The 26381-nt window shown below is 38.6% G+C and overlaps 1 protein-coding gene across 1 annotated transcript in view; it reads left to right on the plus strand.

The window, feature by feature from the left end:
• arsb (arylsulfatase B) overlaps window positions 1-20793 on the plus strand; it is a 41013-nt gene extending 20220 nt beyond the window's left edge. Inside the window, exons 6-8 of the mRNA XM_015389037.1 lie at window positions 945-1015; window positions 17470-17601; window positions 18933-20793. Coding sequence (XP_015244523.1) covers window positions 945-1015; window positions 17470-17601; window positions 18933-19198 — 469 coding nt within the window. The 3' untranslated portion in view covers window positions 19199-20793. The remainder of the gene's footprint in view (window positions 1-944; window positions 1016-17469; window positions 17602-18932) is intronic.
• Window positions 20794-26381: the final 5588 nt, after the last annotated feature.

Raw genomic sequence — 26381 nt, forward strand, 5'->3', positions numbered from 1 at the left:
GATAGATAGATAGATAGATAGATAGATAGATAGATAGATAGATAGATAGATAGATAGATAGATAGATAGATAGATAGATAGATAGATAAGAATATGTGTGTATATTTTTTAAATTATGCTAGTGGGATTCTTTTGAAATGTGCAAGAAGTTATTTTCTTCTATATGCCAGATATGTTTATTTAGAAGAACTCAAAAAGATAATCATGTCTAATGTTAAAAGGTAATTGATAGCTTCAGCTCCATTGAAATCTTTCAGCCTACTTCATGTTGTCAGACAGGTTCATTTTAAGTGCTTGTTTTTTAATAAAAACACTAGCGGCTCGTTTTTTCGACAGTAGGCTGACAGGAAAGGGCGTATGAGAGAGAAATGTGGCAAAGGACCACAGGTCGCATTTAAACCTGGGTCATGCGCGCTAATCAGTACGCCACCTGCACTCCTTTAAACTTTTCTTTGAAAACCGTTTTCTTTTCGTTTATTGTTGTCTGAAATTGTTTCAGGAAAAATCTTAGATTTTTTTTTCTGAAACAATTGGATGTGTTTGTAAAGTAAAGAAGGAATCTATAAAGAGGGAATTCCATTTTTTGTCTTATATTTTATATTTATAAATCACTCCAGTGCTCTTCTCGACCCAATGGACTAGCACAAATCATCTGATCATTCCCTGCTAACTTTTAGTGGCCGGCTTAATAATTAAAAGCAGCGGCCTGGTGGAGTAAAAATGGAGGCCAGCAGGCAGCAGCGGAGTGAGAGTTATTTTAGTTGTGTTATCAGGACATGCGGTCGGGCTGAGCGCTGTGTTTTCTCTGCTGTGGAGCGTGGTCAGAGCCAGCTGGTTCACATTTCCAGATCCCAGATCGAGGTTTTCTCTGTTCATGAGTCAGATATAGTCACCATGCACGTGTGTCCATGTGTTTAATACTAACGGCCCTTTTTATCTTGCAGCAAAGGCTTTGCCTCGCCCAGACTGGAGCTGCTGCACAACATCGACCCTTTGTATAGTGACCTCGTTCCATGTAAGTTCCTTCTTCTATCTGGATTAATCATATGGAACCACTGTCCAGATAAGTTCTGTATTTTGCTCTGACAATTCAGGCTTTGGAGAATTCTTTTAACTTTTAAAGATTGACCAAACAGATTGAGAATGAGGTGAACGTTCATTGAGGTCATTTAGACATTTTTTCTTTTGACCTCTACTGGTTATATTTCCTACAGCACCAGTAAGAGGGGACTTGTTCTCCTCCAAGGAGAAGGATCTTATTTCTTTCTTTTTTTTCTCTTGACCAAAATTGACCTGCTTAATTTTCCCCCCTAATGCTCAGTCTCTGTGTCGTACCTTATTCTCTCTTCTTCCAGCTCACTCCAAATGGTTTCCATAGCTTTTAGGTCTTCGGATGATAAACAGGCCCACAGCATCACACGTCCTTCACTTTGCCAGGCTTCAACTGTTATATGGCCAGATAATAGGTCTTATCTCGCCGTCATGACTTGAGTAATGAGGCTTAACACATCAGCCTCACCTGAGTGCTAAACGATCATGCAGTCAGCCTGTCTTCCTGGGGTCAAATTCTAAAAAACAAGTATGTTGCTTTATGTACATCGTAATACAAAAACCACCGACTCATTTTAAAACCAAGGCAATTCATCCGTCAACCAAACTACACGTACCATATGGGAGAATACAAAGTTAAATTCCACAAATAACAACAAATTCATGATCCTGGGACAATGTACAATTCTCTATGTAGCAAATACAAGATTATAAAACATGTAAATATTTAGTATGTTGATGAATAAAAACCTATTTCTAAGCTAACGAATGTCAGAAGGACTCCTATTCCCATTTAGTGATATAGTGATTATTCCCATATAGTGATCACCTGTTTATCAAAACAGATAAGGACTTAAATGTTAGCTGCAATGCTAATGTGTTTAAAGGCTAAGCATTCTGACACAATAAAGTCTTGTCCTGCTCTTAAGCCGGGCATACACTGTACGATTTTTTCAATCGTTGCACGCAGATGCAGTTCATTCTGTATGACGAAACCGCAGGGTTTAAAAGTTCACAGCTCATGGTGCATGTTCTCAAACTGTGCGACCCGACGCTCTGATGCGATCTACCTGCTCACCCTTTATGCCTAAAACTCCGTCGGACTCAGCGCCGCAGTGAGATGGAGCTACTCGGACTTGTCTATCTGAAAGCCAAACGAGTAGAAGAGGAAATAGACGGAAGTGTCGATGCCTCCTGTTAAATATAAGGCTCACTAGAGTGAAACGCGCTGCCTTGGCAATTTGTGCAATTTTGTGCTGAAAGCCCTAAAAAGAAAAAATAACAAAGACATGGCTGAGCAAATGTGGCTACTACGGTTTGTCAATTTTACAGAAAGAACTCCATTTCACTCGCACCCCCACCATGCTTCTGTGTTCTCATCTGAGAGGAAGCAGAAGAAGAATCCTTGTTTGCGCCTGAGCGATTTGTCCATAACCACCTTACGATGGCAGACTGAATTTCAAACATGTTTGATTCTCTCCCGACCTTAGGATTCCTGATTGGGAGGTGGTCTTGAGAGGCTAATCGCCCCTCGTTACTCCCTGTTCACTACAGGATGCACGCCGCACGATCAGGCTGATCTCTGCTTCCGTCTCCTTGAACCCCAGTCGGCCTCTGCAGATGGCCGCTCACACTGAGCCTGGTTCTGCTGGAGGTTTCTTCCTGTTAAAAGGGAGTTTTTCCTCTCCACTGTCGCTACAAGCATGCTTAGTGTGAGGGATTGCATTCGAGTCAATGAGTCGATGCAATCAGCTAGTTTTCCTTAGATAGAAAACTTTGAATTAAATGACTGTATGATCTGGTTGAACTGTAAAGTGCCTTAAGATGACGTGTGTTGTGAATTGGCGCTATATAAATAAACTGAATTGAATTGAACTGAAATCGCCCCGATCAATAAATTCGGTCCAAAAAAAGAGCAAAAAAATCGTACAGTGTTAGCCCGGCGTTACCTTCACAGCTTTGCAACAGATAGTTGGTATTGATCCTCTACCGTATTTCTTTTAAGGTGTGTGGAGAAGTGAGCTTTGTTAGCACCATTGTTGTTAGCAACATTGTGAAACCAATCCTCTTTAAAATGCTCCGCACACAGATGCAAAACCTCTGGAGTTTTAACAGGTAGATTTCCATGAGAAATAAAATCCACCCACTTCACAGGCTCAGATGATGGCAATAAAAATGACTTTTGAGCTGCTGTGCTTAGCTTTTAGCTTAGCTCTTAGCTTAGCCATATCTGTTTGGATGGTCTGCATTGGTGAGCAGAGAGATAGCGCCTGGTAAAGCGCGGGCTCAGATAGAGGGAGGGGTTTGTTCCCCAAATGACTTCATAAAGGGCATAATTTGCATTTTGAGAACATATTAATAATAATAATACATTTGATTTATACTGCACTTTTCATTAAAAAGACCTCAAAGTACTACAAAAAAGAAAAGCATTAAAAAAAAGAAATGCATAAATAAAAAAAAATAATAATCATCATTATTATTATTATAATAATATAATAGTTGTCATAATAATCACATTAATCACATAGGATTTTATTGTATTTAAAAATACACAGACTTCAGAGCACATATGACTGTTGGAAAATGTTTAAAGCTAATTTAGTATAATATGGGACCTTTAAAATTAACTAGCTACCTTTCGTTGGTGTTTTCAGAATGAACTGAGTGGTTTTGATGTTCTAGTGATTTACATAGACTTTTAGGCTTAGGTGTGTCTGGTTACTCAGTTTGAACGTACCAAACTTGTGACAGAGAATCTGCAAATGAGGCAAGAACCACATGAATAATGATGAAGGAAAGATAATAACCTGGTTAAATGTTTGTTTAATCCGTCTGAGCTTGGTGCTCCGAATTAAAATTGCTGTTGATTTTTGCTAAATATGAATGATGATGAATAATTATTGAATAAGCGTATATAATCGATAACTGTAGGATTACCCTTGTTTCTATTCTATAAATAACCAACTTCTAAAGAGTATCTGAAAGAAAGGAAGGAAAGAAATCCTGAAAGTTAATCGTAATAATAGGGGATGTGTCCCAGTTGGACTGTAAATCCTGTAGCTGGAACAAGTTTCGTCAGGTTGTTGAATTCGGCCTCTATTTTACCAAACATGAACGTCCCTGATCTGTGGGAGAATACCCTAATAGGCCCGTTTGAAACGGTCCAAGTCGTGATTCATCTCCTGGATATGGCCAACAGCTTGATAAAGCTAGCAAAGATGGAAACCTCGTGTTGCCTGCCTCTCCTCCTCCTGTGTCCATGCTGTGCAGGATGCATAGTCCTATTCTTTTGCCGGTTTAAATCTGTTTTATTTCCTCTCAGCATGGACGGAAATACCAAAAGAACGTTGTCTGGATTCACACAGCAGATCCAAAGGCAAAATAATATGGTAAAAAGTTGCATAATATCAGACAATGCCTATTCAACCAAGTGATCAGAGTGCTTTTGGACTGTGCTTTGTCACTAAATGTGGTGTATAACCAACTTAAACTAGTGATTTTAATGTGATAAACTGTAAAAAATAAGAATAAAGTATAAATAATTACCTGATTTCTAAAGAAGCCGAAAATAATCCGTCATTGTTATCAGTCCACAGTAGATAGCTGGGTGTGTGTGAGCTGTTTAACCTCTGATTGTAGGGAGGATTCCTGGTAAAAGGTCATATGACTGTGGAAACATGGAGGAGTGGACTCCTGCCTTAACCACTTAATAATTTGTGGACCTAACCACCACCTCCATCTCTAATGGGACTCTCTGGTCTGAGGCAGCTATTTCTGACTGAGGTGAAAAACTCAGACCTTGATGTTGGACATTCAAGAATAGCGGAGAAACAGGAGGGGCACAATTTCTTTTTTTTTGTTGTTTTTTGTACTAAAATTCCTCGCAGATGTGCCACAGGAGGGTGTAATGGGTCAGCGGAGGAACAGATGTGAACCTTCTGATCCCAAAAAGCGAAATAAAGATATACTAGTTTGTAGCTCCTAAATAAGCTGCTCCTGATCCTTTGTGGGAATTTTTAAAACAATCCAGCAGTCTTTAGTTATTTAGTTTTTAAATCATTGTCTTTATATCATTTTAACCTTTATTCTAAGCTCTGTTTAAACATTTTCTTTCATCTAGATCAGGGTCGGTAACCTTAACTGCTCGAAGAGCCATAATGGACCAAAAAAACAAATCTGTCTGGAGCCGCAAAAATTTGAAAGTCTTATTTAAATCTCATATGGCAACACGGTCTCTAAGTGTATTAGCCCATCATAAAAAAGGACTACATGGGCTTAAATATATAATAAGCATTTTTTGATTAAAGGTTTATCCTGGAACAAATGTCACATCATGTGACGACTGTGCTGTATAATATTTGGTGCTTTAAGTTTAAATTCCATTACAAAAATTAATGTATATTGTTTGGGTTTTTTTTTTTTTGCATTGATGAAATTATAGAAACACAATAAAGAAATCAGATTTTTTTATTTTTATTTTGAGGATTTGGGGAAAAATTGGAAGAAAATTCCCATCCCTGCATCAGAGCGTACCTGTTCGTTCTGTGGACGGTTTTCCATGTTCCAAAGAAACTAGCGGCAGTAGTGGAGTTTGGAGATGTAATCCTAAGGGTGTAAATCACATCCATCATGGCGATTCGATTCAGTATCGATTTCCTGACCCAATGATTCGATTATTTTCTATACTCAAGAATACACCACGATTCGATTCGATTAATCGGTTAGTTAGTTATTTTTTATTATTATTATTTTTTTACACCTTACAGGCTAAACAAAGTTTCAAGTTTGAAATAAATCAATGAAAGCTGTAATATCGTTATGCATTTTTTTTTAGAAACAACAGCAAATAACAGAAGTAGAAAAGTTGCATCAAAAAATACTGCACATAATCAGTGCAATGAGTGCAATGCAATACCTCGGCTCCAGACGTCCCCGCCCCCTTCACAGACACTCCGCTGCACCTCTCCCAAATTGTAGCTGACCGCAGACAGGAGGCCAGCTTGTTTTGTTTTTATGACCGAAATTGAGGAAAACAACTCGTGAAGTTTGACCCGCTAGAAGAGCGAGGTGCGCGAGAATGCTGGGACCCTTTTTCCACCTGGATCTCATCCCTTTTTGGCCCTCATGTCCCTCCGTCATCGGACTAAACTCGCCCCCACTTCCTCACCACCTCGGTCGTATCTAGACCCACAGTGTGTAGCTCAGACCACGCTTCAATATTGAGCATAATTTAAAAAATTCTGTGTCAAGCTCACTGCAACACACTGCTGTAAGAGTATGTCCAGGAAGCGAGGTAGGAGGGCAAACTAGGTTTAGCGCCACCACAGCACGGGAGGGAGAATTACGCCCAGGAGCAAATAGATACAAATAGACCGGAATAAAAAAAAAATTAATCGATTCTCTTGCGGACGTGTCGATGCATCGTCGGCTGTTGGATCGATGCATCGATACAAAACGATTATTATTTACACCCCTATGCAATCCACTTCTTAAATCTATCTTTGCGATCCTCTAATGTATCCAGAAGTTACCTTCTGCAATCACACTTCATATTTAGCATGCCTTCCCTGAAAAGGCCTTTCCAAATGACTCTTTTTATTACTTTACACCTTCTCATTACAAAGAAAACATGCAAGCAATCCTCCCGCATTGGTAAGAAAATCAAATGCTTTGGTCCATTCTTCTTATCAGTTATCTTCCTTTTTTGCCCTTTGCACCGCACCGCGCTGAAACCTGCGTTAGAGGCTATGATGCAAATCTTCGTTGACAGAAAGTTTTACATTTATTGAGTACATTTTATTTAAGGTACAAATTTTTACAGCATTGGAAAAAAAATATAATGAATGTTTGTTTGACTTCCTGCACACCATATTAAAACAAACAAACAAAAAAAATCTATTTTATTCAATTTCATACATTTTTGAAAAAGCTCCATGGAGCTGCAAAGGGGGGCGCTAAAAGCTACAGGATGCCGACCCCTGATCTAGATAAACCCCTTTAATTTGTTTATTTATTTTAGCAAATCTCTGGTTCTAGTTAAAAATATATGAACTGGACATAAATGTTAGTCATTTTGGAATAAGATTTGATAGCGGAGGGTTAAATTATTGTGTTATTTCTCTAGAAAGCATCAGAACTTTAAAATAGTCAGAGGAGAAGATGGTGCCAATGGGGGAAAAAAAGGTGCATGGGATATATACAGTATATTTGGGGCACCCCTGGCAATCTGAGCTCCCCTTAAACACAAGATCGAACTAAGTTAAAAGTTTTTATTACTAGGCAACAAAAAGGATCAAACTTACCTGGTCAGACATTTTTTATTGTTCTCTAATGCAGGATTTAATCTAAAGCGTTGAATGTTGCCCTGTCTTTACAAATAACCCAGGAGACTGATTATTTATTACTGATATTGTAACAGTACAGCGCCCCTAGTGGCTAAAAGTTGCTTTAAAATTGTTTTAAGATCAAAATGATCTTGCAAACCCATGTTGTGTCGGAGTTTTAACCATCGGTGAGGCATGAAAATTTGGCAGTCGTGATTTTATCACATTTTGTGGTTAAGTTTAAGCTTTCTTTTGAAATGCACAGAAAGAACTAAGAACTATGGAAATTTTAGTCTGGAAAATTCTGGAATGTTGGAATCCTGAGGGAAGCTAATGGCTGGTCAAACTCAGGCCCCCCAGCTTGTTGCATCTGTTGCCTGATTAAATGAGTTCCTTGTTTATCCAGAATGGATGTTGTATGTAAGCAAAATAAAATTAGATTAAAACTTAGGTAACCTGCGTCACACTGTAACTCATCCAGGGTGTATCCAACCCCTCTCATGTTGGCTGTCGGGACAGATTCCCACGGGTACAGGAAGTAAATGGTTGTCACCCAGTTAAATACATGCTGGCGCTGATGTTTTCAGCATTACTTAATAGTTAGAATCCCATAGTTTTATCCTTTAACTTGCAATCATTGTAGCATCCCGTGTGACAGTTTTATAACCCAGAGCGCAGTGTTTTTAATATGTGGTGAGTCTCTTCCTGTGACTTCAGCGCTGCGCTGTGGATTGTAATTTAAACAACACGCCCACACCAATATATCTCGCTGAGCTGTTTTGACACAAGGCTGTTTTTGAGCTGTTGGTAGAAAACAAGGGATTAGGAAGATCATTTGTTTCCGGCCTCTTAGGGAAATGTTTTCAAACTTATGAGCGAAACAACCGACTTTTGTTCTTTGCGAATAATCAAAGCAGCAGTGCTTTGCAGTCATATTTATATCTGAACTTTTCTTTACACATTCCCATGATAAAACCATCAATGAGTGTTTGTTCACTGTAACTGTGAATTTAAATTGTAGAGAGAAATAAAATGGAGGATTTGTGTTGTTACACCTCTCTAAACTGTTGAGTACAAGTAGACAAACAGTACATTCTCAGTTTTGCTCCATTTGATCCAAAATTATTGTTGTAAAGCTATTTGTGCGTCGTAACTTCGGAGTTTTGTAGTTGTAGATTTTTTTTCACAACTATTTCTTTCACAGTTACAAAAAAAAGTTGCGCATTTTCAAATTCTGGAGTATAAGAACACAAACTGTCCTGTGAGTGGTATATAAAAAACTCCTCTTGCATAGATTTTAATACAAGTGTTTCGAATTAGCTGTGTAAATTTAGCCTAAAATTCAAAGCTACCATGCACAAATGCATATAAAGTTCATCCTGTGACATGGGAGCTGACTCGAAGCTCGTCTGCCTGGCTGTGTGTTTCCCGGACGGGGCCGCCTGTGGAGCTGCTTCACAGTCCCTTTTGTATCTCTACTTCATTTATATGTCTGCTTCTGTCTCCCTGAACCCCAGTCGGCCTCGGCTCACACTGATCCTGGTTCTGCTGGAGGTTTCTTCCTGTTAAAAGGGAGTTTTTCCTCTCCACTGTCGCTACAAGCATGCTTGGTGTGAGGAATTGCCTTCCAGTCAATGAGTCGATGCAATCAACTGGTTTTCCTTAGATAGAAAACTTTGAACCAATCTGACTGGATGATCTGGTTGAATTGTCTCTGTAAAGTGCCTTGAGATTAACAGGGCTTTGAATTGAAATTGATTTCAATTGAATATGATTCAAAATTACCTTTTTGCTAAATAAACAAAATAACAAGATGGGGAAAAATTTATATGTATAATACAGTTATTGCAAAAATCTAAATCCTCAAGGTGTTGCGCATTGTGTTTTGTTTTTCTTTTATTTAGCCTCTCTGTTTATCTTGGTGTATAAAGCCAACTTTTCATCATTAAAGCACCTGTAAAGAACAATTTATACATCCTGCCACAAATGCTTGATTTAATACAGGTTTCCTGGTATTCGTGAGTCTGATTGTTCTCTAACAAACCTCAGACTCCATCATCAAAGGACTGGATTTATCCTAGAGTAACACTGAAGGCAGTTGGTTGCACTGCATTAAAAAATAAAACTACAGATCTAAATAACACGTTTCTGAACTTAAAGATAAAGAATGTTCATGGTGAGTCCTCTGCCTTTTAATTTTAATGGTCTGTGGAACTTGGAGAAAATGGGAGGAAAATAAGCTACCGGTACTTGACTTTTGAATAGGTTGAGGCAGGAGAGGAGTGCAAATGTCAAATAAATGGTTTCAAAGCAGATTTTAAGGTTAAGAAGGTTGAGGAGCAAAAACAAAAAGCAAATGTGAAGAAAAATGCTGCAAAGAAGAAAAGCTGAACTCCAAGAAAATAGAAAGCAGTAAAGTGGAAACTCCTTGGAAACATGAAACATGCTGCAAATACATAAATGATGTTTACGAAAAAAAACTCATTCAAAGGAAAAAAGGCCTTAAGCAAAAAGCAACTGCCAAGCGAGTTTAAGAGGAATATGAAGCTTATTAGAGTGAAACGCGCTGCCTTGACAATTTGTGCAATTTTGTGCTGAAAGCCCTAAAAAGAAAAGGCGACAGTGTATTTGGACAAAGACATGGCTGAGCAAACGTGGCTACTACGGTCTGTCAACTTTACAGGAAGAACTCCATTTCACTTACATCCCCGCCATACGTCTGTGTTTTCATCTGAGAGTAGGAAGAAGAAGAATCTCTGTTTGCTCAATGACCGATTTGCTCGATCGACTGAAAATCAAACATGTTTGATTTTCTCCCGACCTCACGATTCCTGATCGGGAGGTGGATATGAGAGGCTGATCTCGCCTCGTTACTCCTGTACACTACATGATGCACGATCAGGCTGAAAGTCGGCCCGAAGGAAAAACTCTCGCAATACTGGAAAGTCGGCCCAAATAGGGCAAAAAATGGCACATTGTACACCCAGCTTTAGCATCCCAGTTCTGTCTCTCTCAAGGTTCTAGTCCCAAATGAGTTTAGAATCATCTCCCCCTACTGGTTTGTAGCACTTTCATTATCCAATGCTATTTTGCAGTTTTCCTAACTGTGGTTAGTCTTGCTACTTGCAGTATTTCTTTGCGTGATTTTGTGTTAGCATCCCTTTTGTATTTGCATCAGGTTTTGTATTTGCAGGGCGTTTATAGTTCAATGAACACTATTGCCTCTGTTTGAAGCTTTTCTCCTTTTCAGCCTCTTTTTTTTTTCTTTTTTTGTGTCATTTTTTAATTTTGCAGGAAGTTTTTTAATTTAGCTAAATCATTTATTAATAATGAATGATAACAACTGAACTTTATTGATCTCACATAGGAGAAATTTCCCTTGAATTTAACCCATCCCTTTGGGGAGCAGTGGGCTGCCACTGTGGAGCAAGCAGGGGTTAAGGGTCTGGCTCAGAGAGCCAGAGTGGCAGTCTGTAGGAGTTGGTTTCAAACTCACAACCTCAGGATTCCAAGGTCAATGCCCTAACCACTGGGCCGCCACTTAAATTAGCAAGGCGTTTGCACCCAACATAGGTTAAAACTAGAGAAGCAATGTGATGCAATTGTCTCCATATTATACAAACTTAGATGTTTAATGTCCAGCTGCCGATTTTTACTGTGTGTCTTCAAACAGGACTGTTTATCGTCCCGCATCCCATGGTACTCGGATTCCTCTCAAAGTTTACTGGTGCTCGTCACTATGTAAATCATCAAGATAAGAGGAGCCGGTGAAAAACAACAGCAGCTTTACAAGCTTTCACCATGATGTTTTATGTTGAAATCTTTATTGTCAACAACCAAATTGACAGCCAGCCTCTCTTTCTCAGCATTCCTGCTTTTTGGAATTCCTCTCCTCTTTCTGTTGCCCTATTGAGGCTGCCTCTCTTTAGGTCCTTCATGTCCATTCCCCTTTTCCCCTCGGTCTCTTGTCATTCTTCTGAGGTTTCTTGGTTTAATTCATGAAAGACTTCTCTTTTTTTTCCCTCTCAACATATTTTCCTCCTTTCAAGTCGGCTTTGAAGGTTCCTCTTCCTGTAGGGCTCAAAGAATGAGCAGAGGGAGGTCTGCTAAATGTGTAACAGAGGGGTCCCCGAACTTCTCGATTGTTGGGAGAGGCAGAGGGGGTGAAAGGGGTCCCGGACTTGGCCAGAAACCTTTAACACCCCCTACCCGAAATTTCTTTCTAGCTTTTTCTCTATTCTCTATTTCCCAATAGTCCTCACTGTTCTCCACCACGCTGGCATGGATCCATGAAGAAATCCTCTGTGAAGTCGATCTGTGTCCGAGTTTATCCGTGGAATGAATGAAACACCTGGACATGTGGGGAAAACTGTGGAGCTCCATAATTCCTTAAGCTAGAAAGAGTTTGAGTATTAGGAAGCAAATCGAACCCTGGTGTTTTTAAAGCTCAAATGATGAATGTTCGCACCTGCTGCACAAGCCTTGAATTTTTTCACTTTTTCTCATAGAAGGACCACAAGCTTTAGTGTATTTTATTGGAATCTGTTGGACCAAAACAAAGCAGTGCATCATTGTCAATTGAAAGAAAAAAAAGACTTGAAACACTTAGAGAAAGAGAAATATTAGAAATGTGGTAGATATTTGGACTTAATCTCCTCCAGTCAATACATCCCAGACACATTTCTGCCTGCACTTGGGTAATATTTTGCTTTTCACGTCTAGAGACAAACGCTTCTACCCGTTCTTATTCCCAAAATGGCTCAATATCAGTCTTATTAGATGAAGAGCGTCCATTTTCAACCTTTGCCACAGTTCCTCTGTTTAAATTTGGTTTGAACTTTGTCTGGGCCATGGATACACTTTTATTAATACTGCCCTGATATAATATGTTCAGAGCTGTTGTTCTTGCTAAGAGATGAACCCCCTCTAACAGGTCTTCTTCCTGTATTAAGCTCCATCCATTTTCCGATTGATTCTGACCAGCTTTCACACCCTAGTTTTCCTACACATACAGGAAATAATTTAAAACTATCGGCATCTTTGTGGTCTATCACATAAAGTTAGTTGCAGAGTGAAAGAATGTGCACAATTAAAAGGAAATGAATGTTTTTGCAATGCGCTGCACATACCAGTGCTCCCGCTTCCTTGTGCAAGAGTGTAAGTCCTGTGAATCTGCTTATCTCAGACCTCTGCTCATTGAGCAGACCAGCTGAAGGCATGCAAGAGCTATTAAGATGCCCACATGTCACTTGCGCAACAGAGGGTGAAGAACTGTACGCGGTAGCTTCTATCACGCGGTTCAGAAACGCTGAGATCAGAAATGTTTTGGCTCTGAGGCCCGTTGCTGTTGCGCTGATGGAGCTCCAACCGGTAACGCAGGCGTCATCCTTACACAAAGAAATGCGAGGAAGAACTTGTTTTTGACAGCGCCGGGAGGCTGAGATCACTTGCAAATCTGCCTAATCAGGAGCACATTGCTGGGGTCAGCCACGGCATGAACCTGGGAATGCTCCAGGTTTTCCTCCTTCTTTTGGAAATCACAGACATGTGTGCTCCCCTTCTAGGAGACATTTTTCCAGGGGCGTTGAAATAAACTCACCGTGGGAGGCTCCAGAAAAATTCTGGACATTGTCAATAAAAGGATTGAAAAGAAAGTGCTCACGTTTTACGGAGCAGGTAGACGTTCGCCAGGTGGCGACTATTTCTGTGATTTTATCCTTTGTGTGTATCTGCAGAGCTGCTGGATGGGAAAATTACTCATTGTGCTTGGTAGGCATGGAGAACCGATGCTGAATCAACCGCATCACCTCCATGTCGACCTCCTCCAGTCGGATTCAACGTGTTTGAGGAAAATGATGCTTAAAACAAAGTATCTTCTTAAAAGCTGCTTACTTATCAAACTTTTCACACTTTTTTTTCTACGTTTGGTTTGGATTCCTCCCCACCTACTTTTAAACAACATGGAAATTGAAATCATCTCCTTTTCTTTAAAGGTGCCTTAGGAGATCTTGGAAAAAACGGTTCCAGGAAGCTATATTTTTGAACATACACAACCATGCCTCTCCCTTCAGATCACCCCTTGAAACCTCAGCTTCAAAACACATGAACATGCATTCTGTGTGTCGAGGTGTTCATCACGGCGCAGCGAAAGGTCCTGCAGCGCATCTGAGCAACTGAAGCAGCACGTTGCAGATCTGGGAGCTGGCAGGGAGAGAGACACAGCACTGATGATGCAGAGCGCTATGATCACTCCTCTGAAACAGTTTATTAACGCCTAAATTAACTTAATATGTAGAAATCTGCTGGTGATATATGTTCGCTTTTTTATTATCCTGGTGCCTGCAGTTTGGATTACGTACATGAAAACCGTTTTCCAGCCGCCGCCGGTGTACGGGGTCTAAGCGACTCTGACAGAGATAATATTTGAAGGCAGGATGGTATTCTGGATGAACTGATTACACTGAACATGTTTTCAGGTGAACTTTCTCACTTCAAAATAGATTCAAACTACTTTTTAGCCGCTGGTCACAGTAAATATAGCTGCTATTGTTACAGGCAAAGAAAGGATAGGGTAGCTCCACCCAACGCGCATCAGAACGTGCATCAGAACTAAACTTGTACAAGCATAAAAAATTAAGCAGCACGCATGTTTTTGCTGCTCTTGCTGCTTTAGGTGTGAACGTAGCATAACAGTGACTAGCTTCCAGCCATGGCTTCCTGTGCGAGCATTGGGGTTCGATTCGTTCATGTGTCACGGTAAACGCACAAGGGGGAGGGACAAGCAGATGAGCGTGGTTGACGTGTCAGGAACCAATAGTGTACAACCGAAAGTGGTTTGTGATTGGTGGACATTATTGGTCATCATTGATTTCTCACTGTAGCGGGGACCTTTTATTTTAGTCTCACTTCCAGACCTTCTTTGTCACTGCTTGCTAAGCAGCTGTGGGGAGATCTTTAAGCCACATGGTTAAAAAAATGCGTCAGAAAAGATCTCCTACTGCACCTTTAATGCCAGATATTCAAAATAATTTATTAAGAAAACACCTGAAAGGGAAGAAAATTGTCATTAAATGTATGCGCTCCTTTAAGAAAATACTTTTAGTCTCAGCATACTTGTAAGAAATCCTTTAAAATGCAAATTATTGAATCTGTAATTGAACTGGAAAAAAAAAACATATTTAGGGATGCACGATATAATCGGCCCCCTATCGGTATCGGCCTGTATCAACCTTAAAACTGAATATCGGACATCGGCCACCCCACCGATATTTAACCCGATATTTGATCAGCTTCTGAATTTTTAAAGTCTAAATAAAAAAAAAATACTACTTCTTCTTCTTCCTCAAAAACTTACAGACTTAAAAACTTCTAAAGACGAGGGAAAAAATATTGATACATTAAAATATCACAATATCTTCATATGCTGATATATTGCCATTTAAAAACACCATATCAATCTCTTTTACTAATGAAATATTTCTATATGTCATCGTTATGCTACGAAATCCCCCGAAAATTCACAAAATTTTGCCATATTTTTATAAGTTGATATATTGACGCGGTATCGATCTATTTTACTAACAAAATCTCACAAGAATTTGCAAAATATCACGAGAGTTTGTAACAGAACGATGAAATTTTACGAGATTTTGAAAGTAAAATAGATCGATACCGCGTTTTTAAAAATCAATTTGATATCAGCATATGAAAATATATTTGAGTATATAATTTTTCAAAGTGTCAGAAATGGATAACAAAACTGCTATTTTTAATGACTACTTATTTTTGTCCAGCTTTAACATCGTCATCGATATCGGTTATCGACTACATGAGTTTTAAAATATCGGCATATCGGATATCGGCCAAAATCCCAATATCGTGCATCCCTAACTATATTATCCTTCTTTGGTTAAATTTACATCTGCCAGCTGAACTGTATCATACAGGGGTAAAAATATATATATAAAAAAATTTAAAATTTGAGACAGTTGAGACTTAACAGTTATTAGTTTTATTAAATATTATTAGTTATTAGTTTTATTAAATATTATAATAGAGTTATGATATTTAATAACCCCCCACCCCACCCCCCAAAAAAGAAAGGCATCATGGAGGATTTTTGTGATTTTTTTGTAAGGGCCCGCCCTTTGTGCACATGCACAACCCTGAACCCGCTCCTGAGAGGAAACGCCTATTATGTATCAGAGCATGAACGAGCCCACTTCTCCTCATGCACGCTCTGTTTAACAGTTGCTGTTTGCATAATTTTTCCACTATGTCAGACTCACTATGTAATTGAAAATGGAGAAGAGCACGTAGGACGGCCTTATGTAAACATATTACCAGATTGATTGACAATTAGGAGGACCACTTATTTAGATGATCCACCCGGAACAAGAACATCCTCCACTATAACTTTAATCGAAAATCTGTGTCAATATCAGAAAAGCTGCTGTTCACAACCGCTCTCCTTCTATATTAAGTCCCCCCAAAATTTAACTTACCAGATTAATTAAACCAGGGGTCTTCAACGTTTTCCAGTCCAAGGGCCCCCAAACTGATGGCGAGATAGAGCGGGGACCCCCTAATTATATGTATTGTATGAAACTGTGTTATATCAAACTGGTCCTATAGTCACTCTATTAAATATGGAGAAATGTAATGAAAATAATTTATCCTTGGGATTATTAAAGTATTTCTGATTCTGATTCCTGGTTGATGGGACAGGTGTTGTGAATGAAACGGTGCCCAGCTTGAAAGAGCTCCTGTTTGTCGCTGAATGTGTGCATTGATGACTGAAAGACATCTTCTGCCTCCATTTATCTGTTTACTACAGTTTGTTGAATTCATGTTAATGTGTATTTAAAGACATTTCAATTAGTGGAAAAATTGCAGTGGGGAATTTAAAAAATAAGTTTAATCAACCAAAACTTTTGAGACCCCCATGCAGTACCTCCATGGACCCCCTAGGGGTCACGGACCCCCTGTTGAAGACCTGCGAATTAAACCATTTATTCATCAACTGTTGCACTGAAATAATAACCTGATTACCAAACGGCTTGAATTACATATTCACCTCGTGATGCGTGTGCCTCTTATTACTGTCTAATTAGTAAAATCAGAAGTATGCAGTGTGGATCTAGGTTATGCATAAATATTCATACATTATTTCAAAAGTTGCATTTCAGCCATGTTTTAATGACAGTCTAGAAGTTAATTATAGTGTTGTTTCAGATTGGATGATTCACACTTGTTTTGATTTAATTTTTGCCCCAAAAGCCTTCCAATAGTTCCTGATTTATTCTTTAAACATTTCAAGCCCGGTCATCTTGGCCTGTGGATACATGGGGAAGACAAGAAATCCCTGTCAAACACAACCACTTCTTTGAGAAACCTTTTTAATGTCGTTTAGATTCACCGCCATCCTTTTTCATCCCATCTCATCTTGTGGAAAAAGGTCCAGTTTCGCATCTTCTGGACTTATTGATAGGACTATTATACATATATGGCTATTGAATGCCTTACTGCTACTTTTGATGTTTTTTTTTTCTTTTCTTTTTTTTTACTTATTTCTGGCTTGAGATAGAGGATGAAAATGTGAGGAAAATCAGCTTGTTTTTAATATTCTATTAAATAGCAAACTCAGGATGGCTTCACTTTGCTCTAGCACGGCTTTACTGATGTTATTGAATTTTAGCAGGAGTCTTTCACAGACATTTCATCAACACCTTAAGAAACGTTAGCTTGTTTATAAAAGACATAAGTACATTTTTAAACAAGCAATGATATCAAGCTTTTTTTTTAAACCATTCTGTTCCTGCTGTTTCACAACTGATCTTTATTATTTTCTTTCCCACAAAAGCAAGCCTCCCTTTAGGTTTTATTTATTTTGACACCTTCATTTGATACGGACTGTGATGTTCAGGTATGCACTAAGGTTTGCTGCCGGTCTTCCTCCTGGTCCAGTTTACACAGACACCCACAGAAGGGGCTTTGTGTCCAGTGGTGGTCTGATATCCTCAGGATCAGCATTTCTGATGTTATTGAAGGTGGGCGACCTGGAAAGCTCAGCACCGTTGTCTTCTCTCCGCAGGTCCTGGCAGGCAGAGCCCGTTAACTTTGGCTCGGGGGTCCCCTGAAAAGTGGAGGGCCAACTCCAGCTTCAATGTGTCCATTCACGCAGCCATTCGATCCTCCAACTGGAAGCTGCTGACTGGATACCCCGGTCAGTGATCTTTGCTGTAATGACATGTTTAGTCTGAGAGTAGAAAATCACTAAAAGCACGATGAAATTTACTTTTTAACTCCATGAACCTTTATTAGGAAATAAAGCTTTTTAAAGGTTAAAAGTATTACTATGATCATGTTTAGATGGATTCTGGTGCTTGTTTTGTTTTGTAGCATATTTCAAACAGAGTGACTTCTGGGGTTTGTTATATAGTCTGGAAAGTATGGAATTTAATATCAATATTTTTTAGGTTTTGGATAAGTGCAGGAAAAGTAAGAGTATAGCTAAATATTATTTTTTTTCCCACACCCTCATTCCATCCGTCCAATAAAACCCTCATGTTTCCCTTCCCTCCTTGTCTTCTGCCTTCTTTAGTGTCTCTTTCCGTTCTTTATCCTCTCTGCTGGCTCTCTTTTTTGTCTCCTTTCTAGTGTCCTTTTCTTCCCTGGTTTGTTTTTTTTGTCTTTCTATCCCTGTCCTCTTGTTTCTCTCATTTTTCCGTCCTCCTTTCTTTCCTTCAGTCCTCGTTTCCTTCCCTCCGTCCTGGTTTCTTTCCTTCCGTCCTGGTTTCCTTCCTTCCGTCCTTGTTTCTTTCTTTCTTTCCTTCGGTCCTTGTTTCTTTCTTTCCTTCGGTCCTTGTTTCTTTCTTTCTTTCTTTCCTTCCGTCCTGGTTTCCTTCCTTCCTTCCTTCCTTCCTTCCTTCCTTCCTTCCTTCCTTCCTTCCTTCCTTCCTTCCTTCCTTCAACTAACAGCCTTTTTCTTTAATTTTAAGGGTGTTAAACAAATCTCATTCTCTCCTTTGTCCGTGTCTGTTTTAAATACTCCACATCTGCTTTTAACTCTGTTTCTGACATGTTCTGTATGAACAATACATTTTTAGCCTCCTACAATCCTAGGATGCCTTTGACTCATCGATAAGGAAACTGTCCAAACAGCGAACTCCTTAAAAAGCGGTTTCAATAAACGCAATCTTCCAAAGGTGGTGGAGGAGTAAATCTATTCATCCTGGGACTAAGCAATAGAGAGAGATTTATATTTTTAAATAATGAGATTTTTATAAAAGAGATGACTCTGTATTGTTGACATCAAGATGGTCTACATTACAATATATTAAAAGTTTGTGAATGCCAGCAGGTTATTTTTCAGCCTTTTAAGACATGATCTCATGTGTCTCCCTGTGTGGGACAAAGCTTAAATTCAGAGATACCTTTTTTATAATTATTTTAAGTAGGGAAAACATACATAGTAATACATAGAAACTGAGTAATTCAGCTTAATTGTTATACAGAATGTCTACTAGCAAGTACCTTATCTTATTACCCTCCCAGGCTGTCAAGTTTGGTTCCCCCGACCCGGCCACAACAGCTCTGATTCTGAGCTCTCTAAGGAGGATCCACTGAAGCCCGTCATGCTGTTTGACGTGGAGAAAGATCCCGAGGAGAGAAATGAGGTGTCAGCTCATTTCCCCGATGTGGTTGAGTATCTCCTCAATAGACTCGAAGAGCACCAGAAAACTGCACTGCCCATAAACTACCCTAAAGATGACCCCAGATGTGACCCGGGCCCCACTGGAGCCTGGGGGCCTTGGGCTTAGACGGAGACAAGGGAGACATCATGAAGGTTTCTATTTGCACTTTGTTTACTGTGAAATCTAACAGCAGAGAACAATGTAAATATTGTTTTTATGAACAAATTCTTTCAGATTCTGAGTTCTGCTTAAACTGGTTTCAAGGTAGCTTTTCTAAAAATGGTCTCTTAATGCCAGGCCATATCTGTCGTTCTTTTTTAACTGGAATTTGCACCCAGTTTTTCTCCTTTTGGGAAAAATCAGACTTTTACATGTTTGAGAAATAAAAAAATGTTAAAGCCGCACTTGAACAATCATTAATCCAGAATATATTTGGTGACTTTTTCTAAAGGGAAAAAAAAAAAAATCTGCATCTAATAATGTTCTAATTAATGCAAATCATTACCTCTTTAGGTCCCGTTTTATTTTTCTTTCTCAGCTATTCTTTCGGAGTAACTGAATACCTACATTCAATACCTACAGAATAGGCAGCATAAGCTTTTAAATGAATGTAAAACCATTTTAACCTTCCCATGGTGGCTTCAAAATAAAGAAAATATATATATTATCTGAATTTGCAGGTTGATTAACCCTTTTTGAAGTGCATTATGATGTCAAGTTTGGACTAATAATGCCAGAAGTGTTTATGATCTGATACTTTAAATGTGGCATGTCCACAGTCTGTCCTCGAGGGACGCTGTCCTGCAGGTTTTAGAGTTTTTACAGCTTTAGCACAGCTGATTTCCTTTGATAGCTGGTTAACAGCCTAGAAATGTTGAAAATCTGTTTGACAGCGGCTGCAAGTCAAAGTTGGTGGCTGGTGTAGCTTTTTCTTCCCTCATTTGGATGATAAAAATGATAATGATAACAAATACACGACATGCTGAATAGGTCTCAATCTATAGAAACATTAAGAAATCAGAGTAAAGAAGACATATTTTTACTAAATGGAGGGAGCTGAACTGCATGCGGCTCATGTGATCTTGAGGCTTGGCTGTTGAATGAATCTGTCGCTGTATTAGCTGATTCAATAAAAGAAAAAAAAACTAATTTTGGTCAGAAATATCGGCTGGATGACTAGCAAGGTTTCCTTCACCTGGGATGATATTGTTCTGATTCTGCGTAACCATGCAACCATCCATAAAGGGATTTTCTTCTGGGAAATAATTGTCCGCTAACATGTTTCTATTATGTAATTTGCAAAAATGCATTAATATACGCTCAATCAGGAATGCAAATATGTTTTTTTCTGCCTAAATATATATAATTTTTAAGACAAAGTGTCTGGAAATGAGGTTTTCAGAATCCATCTTTGGAGCAAAATGGAAAAGAATATGGCTTCCTGAAAATTGCCTGACTCTTTAAGGGGCTGTGATTGGTTCCCTAAGGTTTCTCTCTTCTATAAAGTAATTTATCAGACAAAATGATTCATTGAAAACAGGCGATGGACCAAAATGGGTTTGTTGCCATTTTGCTGAATTGTTTATTTTTTTAACTTTATCCAATATGCTGAAAAAGGGAATTGTTTAACCTGTGATGTATGAAATTTATTCTTTGTCAGTTGTGTTATATTGAAGGTTCATAATGCAATGAGTATTATGTGTTCACAATGTGATGAAATAAATTCTATTTTATTTCTAAAAGTCCTGGTTTTTATATATATTTTCCCTTGGTGGTATTTTTGTGTCATATGTTTTCAAATGTATAAAGCCTGTGTCCTTAGAATATAGAAATAATAATAAGGTTTTTGGAGCATTTTAGGAAACATGTTTCATCTGTTTCTTAGAGTTTGTGAGTAGGTGATAAAGGGCATTACCATCCTGTTGATACTTAAAGGGAGGATTTTTATACCTAGCACACTAGCAGTATCCATGACAGCTTTTACATAAACACACTAAACATTGTTTAAAATATTTCCGATTCTTGGTTCATACTGCTAAGTTAATATGGCGGAAGGGAGATTACCATAAACATCCATAGAAGGAAATATTTGCGTATTTAGATTTTGTGCTGCTTTAACTAACTAAATCCATTCTATTACCCCTTTAACTGTATTAATTAAACGCACAAAGGGATATATTTTAGTGCAACATTTAAAAAAAGCAGCAAAAAATATTAAATATAATTTTTCCTCTCTTTATGATGGGAAAAGGGAATTTCTTAGGTAGATCTCAGTGCAAATATTTGAATGTTACCTTAGAAACATCTGAATGTAGCTGTCCTAAAATAATTACTAACAAAAGAGTAGTAAGACGATTAGAAAGCTAATTATTTGAACCCAAACAATTAGGAAAAACAAAGCCATAAGTTAGAGTTCATGTTTCCAAGTCTTTCTAGTCGATCAACATTTTTGAGCTCCTTTATGCCAGAATAAGCTTTGAACCTAATGTGTCTTTGCAGATTTTAGGTCACAAATGTATTAATTATTCATTTAGTAACAGCCAGACCATATGGCTTGCCTGTAGCACATGTTTTATGTCATTTGTTACACTGGAAAGTGGCTAAAACTAAAAGCCAAGGAGCATCAGTATTGTATATGAAAACACACCATTATTATTTTCTCAATATTGAGCAAAAGTTATGATTTTAGTTCAATCAAAAGTGAATTTGAGAACTGGTAAATAATGTATTTCATAAGATGTTACCGTTTATGTAAAACAGGAGCCTGTCATGTGGTCTGCAGACCACTTTTACACTTCTTATAGCCTATATGTGGTGAGCTGAGTTATACTATTCCTGTCTGTGTTGTTATGATCTGCTAATACTTGTGTCACAACTGAGCTCATGCTTTTTCTGGTTTCAGCTTGTTTTTAACACTTAATCCCACCTTTTTACCTATCCATTTATCTTTTTAACAGGCCAACTGTCTCTGAAGTTGTCCTAAAAGCTGAGTCTCCCTGTGTCCAGAAGTCCTAATGCAAGCACAGCAGTAAGACCTAGACGGCCTGATCATGACAGAGGAGCTCAGAGACACACAAGCTATGTGCGAACACTCAAACCTAAGGGTCGATTTAGAAGGAGTAATTATCAATCCGTTTTCGGACCGTTAGATGAAGCAGAAGTCCCCTGAGGCCACATTCACTTTACTGGTCCTGTCCAGGGAAATGTATGCCTACAGTTTGACGCTGATTGCTCTCAATAAAAGATTTTTAGACAGACAAACAATGGCTGCATTTCCATTACGAATGTACACCAAACTTTATCGATGTTCTGCTAATGTTAAAAAAAACCCCACAGTTTCACATTTTTGGTATTTCCATTAAATAGGAAATGCATTTAAATTAACTTGTGTAAGTTTGTTTAAACAATAAATGATTAATAACATTCATGTATTTCATCATCCTAATACTTAGTTTTTTTTTTCTTGTCTAGTTGTGATGTGAAATAAAAGCGTTTCCAATGCAAACATTTTAACAGCCAAAAGAAATATTTCTGTCACGATGTGTTTGGAGGTTTTTATGACGACCAAAATGCAGAGGCTGAGAGGCAGGGGTGTGTTCTTTGAAGATTTAATAGGATAACACAGGTAGCAAAAACAGGTATCCAAAAATCCAACATAAAAATAAAACACAAACCAGAACCATGGAGACATCAGGGGAAAACCATCACAAGGAGCCAGGGTGAGACAAAGTAAGACGAGGAACCAGCACTGAGGGACTGCAGAGGGAGTGTATTTATGGCGGACTGAACAAAGGCAGGACTAACGAGCTGAAAAGGAGCAGGTGTGAGTAGAGCTGATGAGGAAGCCAAGGGAAAAGAAAACACCTGGATGAACTTAAAACTGAAAACTTAGAGAAAACCAACAGAACCAAGATCGTTACAATTTCCTCCTAGTCAGAGGTGCGTTGTAACTGGTCACACTTCCTCTGTTACATTTACTTGAGTAATATGTTGAAAAGATTTTACTTTTAGGAGTAATTTTACTGTACCTTATGATTTTACTTGAGTAAATTACTTGGGAAGTACTTGTACCAGAGTAACGGTTCTGCTTACTCTCTCAACTCTCAAGTTCAGCTGTTCAGTGATCAGCAGTGGATGTTTTTTTTACCCTGCTCCAATGCAGTTTTATGTTGAGAAATATAATTTGGAAATGTAGTTCTTCTACAGAGTTAATTTGTAATCCTGTAATTAATCAAACAAGAAGTCTTTTTTACCAAGTGTTTTTCTACTCTTGTTTGTGTAACTATATGTTTACTTGAGCAGAAATGTTGTAGTAGTGCTATTAGATGAGTAAAATCTTTGGGTAGCTTACTTTGTTTTAAAACCTTTTGCTTAAAGGGGTTTTGTTTCTTTGTTTGTTTTTTAAATTGCCATATTTCCATTGAAGAAATTTATTTTTATAATTGCAATTTGCATATTTTGATGGTCGGTGGAAGTGCAGCTGATGTCATTCCAACAGATTGTTGCTCAAGATTTGCCTAGATTGATAAGAAAAATAGAGCATGAGGAAGAAAGTCTGTTTCAGAGTACTTCGTCTTCCTCTTACGTCACATCCTTTCTTCCTGTTTTTGGTACACTGGGAGATCCAAGCTAACTGTTTTAGGGTTTGGATGAATTGTGCAAAACAGCATTTTTAATCCTGCTGTCCTGCAGGTTTTAGAGGTTTCTCTGCTTTAGCACAGCTGATTCTGATGATTGCAGTTCAGCAAAAGTCTGTTAATTAACTATCAATGTAAATCAGCTGTGCTGGAGCAGGTAAACCTCTAAAACCTGCATCACAGCGGCCCTCTAGGACTGACTTTGGGGATGCCTGGTTTAAAGTAAGTGCTGTAGGTCCACAACAGTTTGTGGTAATATTTTGGCAATAGATAGCCTGTAAGGCTGTAGTACTTTCTATAAACAGGTCAAGATGCGTATATATGGCCTGAGCCGTATCAGGGTCAGACGGGTTTAAAAACTTAATCGAGTTAAATATTCTGTTTAAACACCTACCATCTTGAAAGTCTGTTGACTTACAGTCAACATCTCATTCTCGTCATCCCCATTTTCCCACATCTGAGGAGGCGTCAGGCCCAAACATTAAGTCTGATTTATACTCAGAAATGTGTGTCGCAGTGAACGCAGAGATGTCCCCGCCCCTTCCACAGACACTCTGCTGCACCTCTCCAAAATTGTAGGTGACTGCAGGCCTCTGATTGGTCAAATCTACAGCTTCTCTACACTATGCGTATTTCCTGTTTGGCACCTTACCGACTTGTTTTGTTTGTATGAACGCCATTGTGGAAAACGACTCGTGAAGTTGGACCAGCTAGAAGAGCGAGGTGCACGAGAACGCTGGGACCCTTTTTCCACCTGGATCTTTGCTATTTTTCACCCTCATATCCCTCCATTGTCGCACAAACTCGCCCCACTTCTTTACCCCCTCGGCCGTATCTAGACCCACAGCTAGTTCGTGATTATCCCTCTTGCGTTGTGGCGTGGAATAACATAGCATAGACTACGCTTCAATATTGAGCATAAATCAAAAATATCTGCGACAAACTCACTGTTACAAATTGCTGCGGGAGGATAACCAGGCCTTAAGGGGCAGCAGTTGCTGGACCTGTTTGTCGACTGGATTCGGTTCATCAACCATTGAAACACATTCACTTGACGAAGACTTTGCCGCTATCTGTATCCATTTCAGTATGTATATCCATCATGTTGGCTAGCATATGTTCTGGAGGGACATCATCACACTTTGGGGTTTGGTTTAGGCAAAAAAACTAAACCAGCAAAAGAGGGTTTTTCTTTCAAAAATGCTTTATTTTTAATCACTGGTATCTGAATATCTCAAGAATCGCATTGATGGTAATTAATGTCATGTAAATCCCTTTATTGTCCCACAATGGGGAAATTCACTCTCTGCATTTTGACCCCTCCCCTTTGGGAGCAGTGGGCTGCCACTGTGCGACTCCTGGGGAGCAGTGTGGGGTTAAGGGTTTTGCTCAGGGACCCAGAGTGGAGGCTGTAGGGATCGAACTGGGTACTTGCAACCTTCCAACAAAAATGCACTTATTCAACTACTAAGTAATACAATATTTTTTTTTCCCCCACCATTCAGGGGATTGCTGAACTTAAGTGCTCTTGAGTTTCAGTTAGCAAACTTAAAATCTTATTTTTTTTTTTTTTTGCAGAAAGAGCAGAAACCATGTTTTCATAATTTGAAGCAAGTCCTGCAGGGTCAATTGCTGATGGGAGCAATTCTGGTATCACAGCTCTTAGGACAATTCACAATGGCTCACACTTTACTTCACTTGAGTCCTAAGGCCTTAAAAAAGGTCTTTTTAAAAATTCCCAGACAGATAGCAATGTTTTGGGTTGCAGATTATGTAAGTTTTTTGCATGTCTTAGGCGTTTTTAGCCTATTTTTTGGGCTGCTGAAGCAACCCTAATTTGAATCAAAGCACCCCTGAAATATTAGTTATTTTTTTAATACTGTGTGCGCTTTTTACAATAAAAAAACAAACAAAACAAAACAAAACAAAAAAGTGATATTGTAAAAACTATACAGTATTTGGGTATTTAACCCCTTCAGTTCTGTTCTGGTTAATCAGGAATACTAAAAAAACAAGTAAACAAGCCTAAGGGAGCTCCTTAACTAAAATATTGACCAACACTTTGAGGAAAACGCTGCATTCAGGTGATTTCTGAAATGTTCAGTCAGATTTCTGCAACTATTGCTGGTGTGTTGGTGAAATATTCAGCAGCAAGGGGCTCTAATGTGTCAGAGACTGCCCTGTTTGATTATCTTTAAAACCCCATTTCAATATCAATATTTAAATTTACTAAATCTTTAGTAAATTAATAGATATTTGTATTTACAATCCATTTTATGATTTATCCATGATGATGGAGCAGTTATCAATAAAACGCACTTAACATGTTTTAAAAATTATAGTAGAAAACAATGAAATTCATCTTGTTTAGCCAGACAACTCTCTGGGTGCTCAGCACCCCTAAACCTCTAATCCTAGAATCGCCCCTGTGTGTCTTACCCTATTCCATGCTGTCAGCTGGTTCTGCCTTCAGTTTCTTGATTTAACCCCTTGAAGCCTGAATTGATATACATGTACTTTAAAAAAAGACATTTTGTGTGTGTTTTTCCCTTTAATTAGATGCCAAATTAAAATGTTAATGTTACTAAATAAATAGATATGAAGGTAAAGTATAGTTTGTAACAGCAGTTATAACTAGATAATAACATAAACTGTGACTTGCACTGGGGTGA

Source organism: Cyprinodon variegatus, unplaced genomic scaffold (genome assembly GCF_000732505.1).
Source record: "Cyprinodon variegatus isolate N-32 unplaced genomic scaffold, C_variegatus-1.0 Scaffold446, whole genome shotgun sequence".
In the NCBI taxonomy this organism is placed as follows: Eukaryota; Metazoa; Chordata; class Actinopteri; order Cyprinodontiformes; family Cyprinodontidae; genus Cyprinodon; species Cyprinodon variegatus.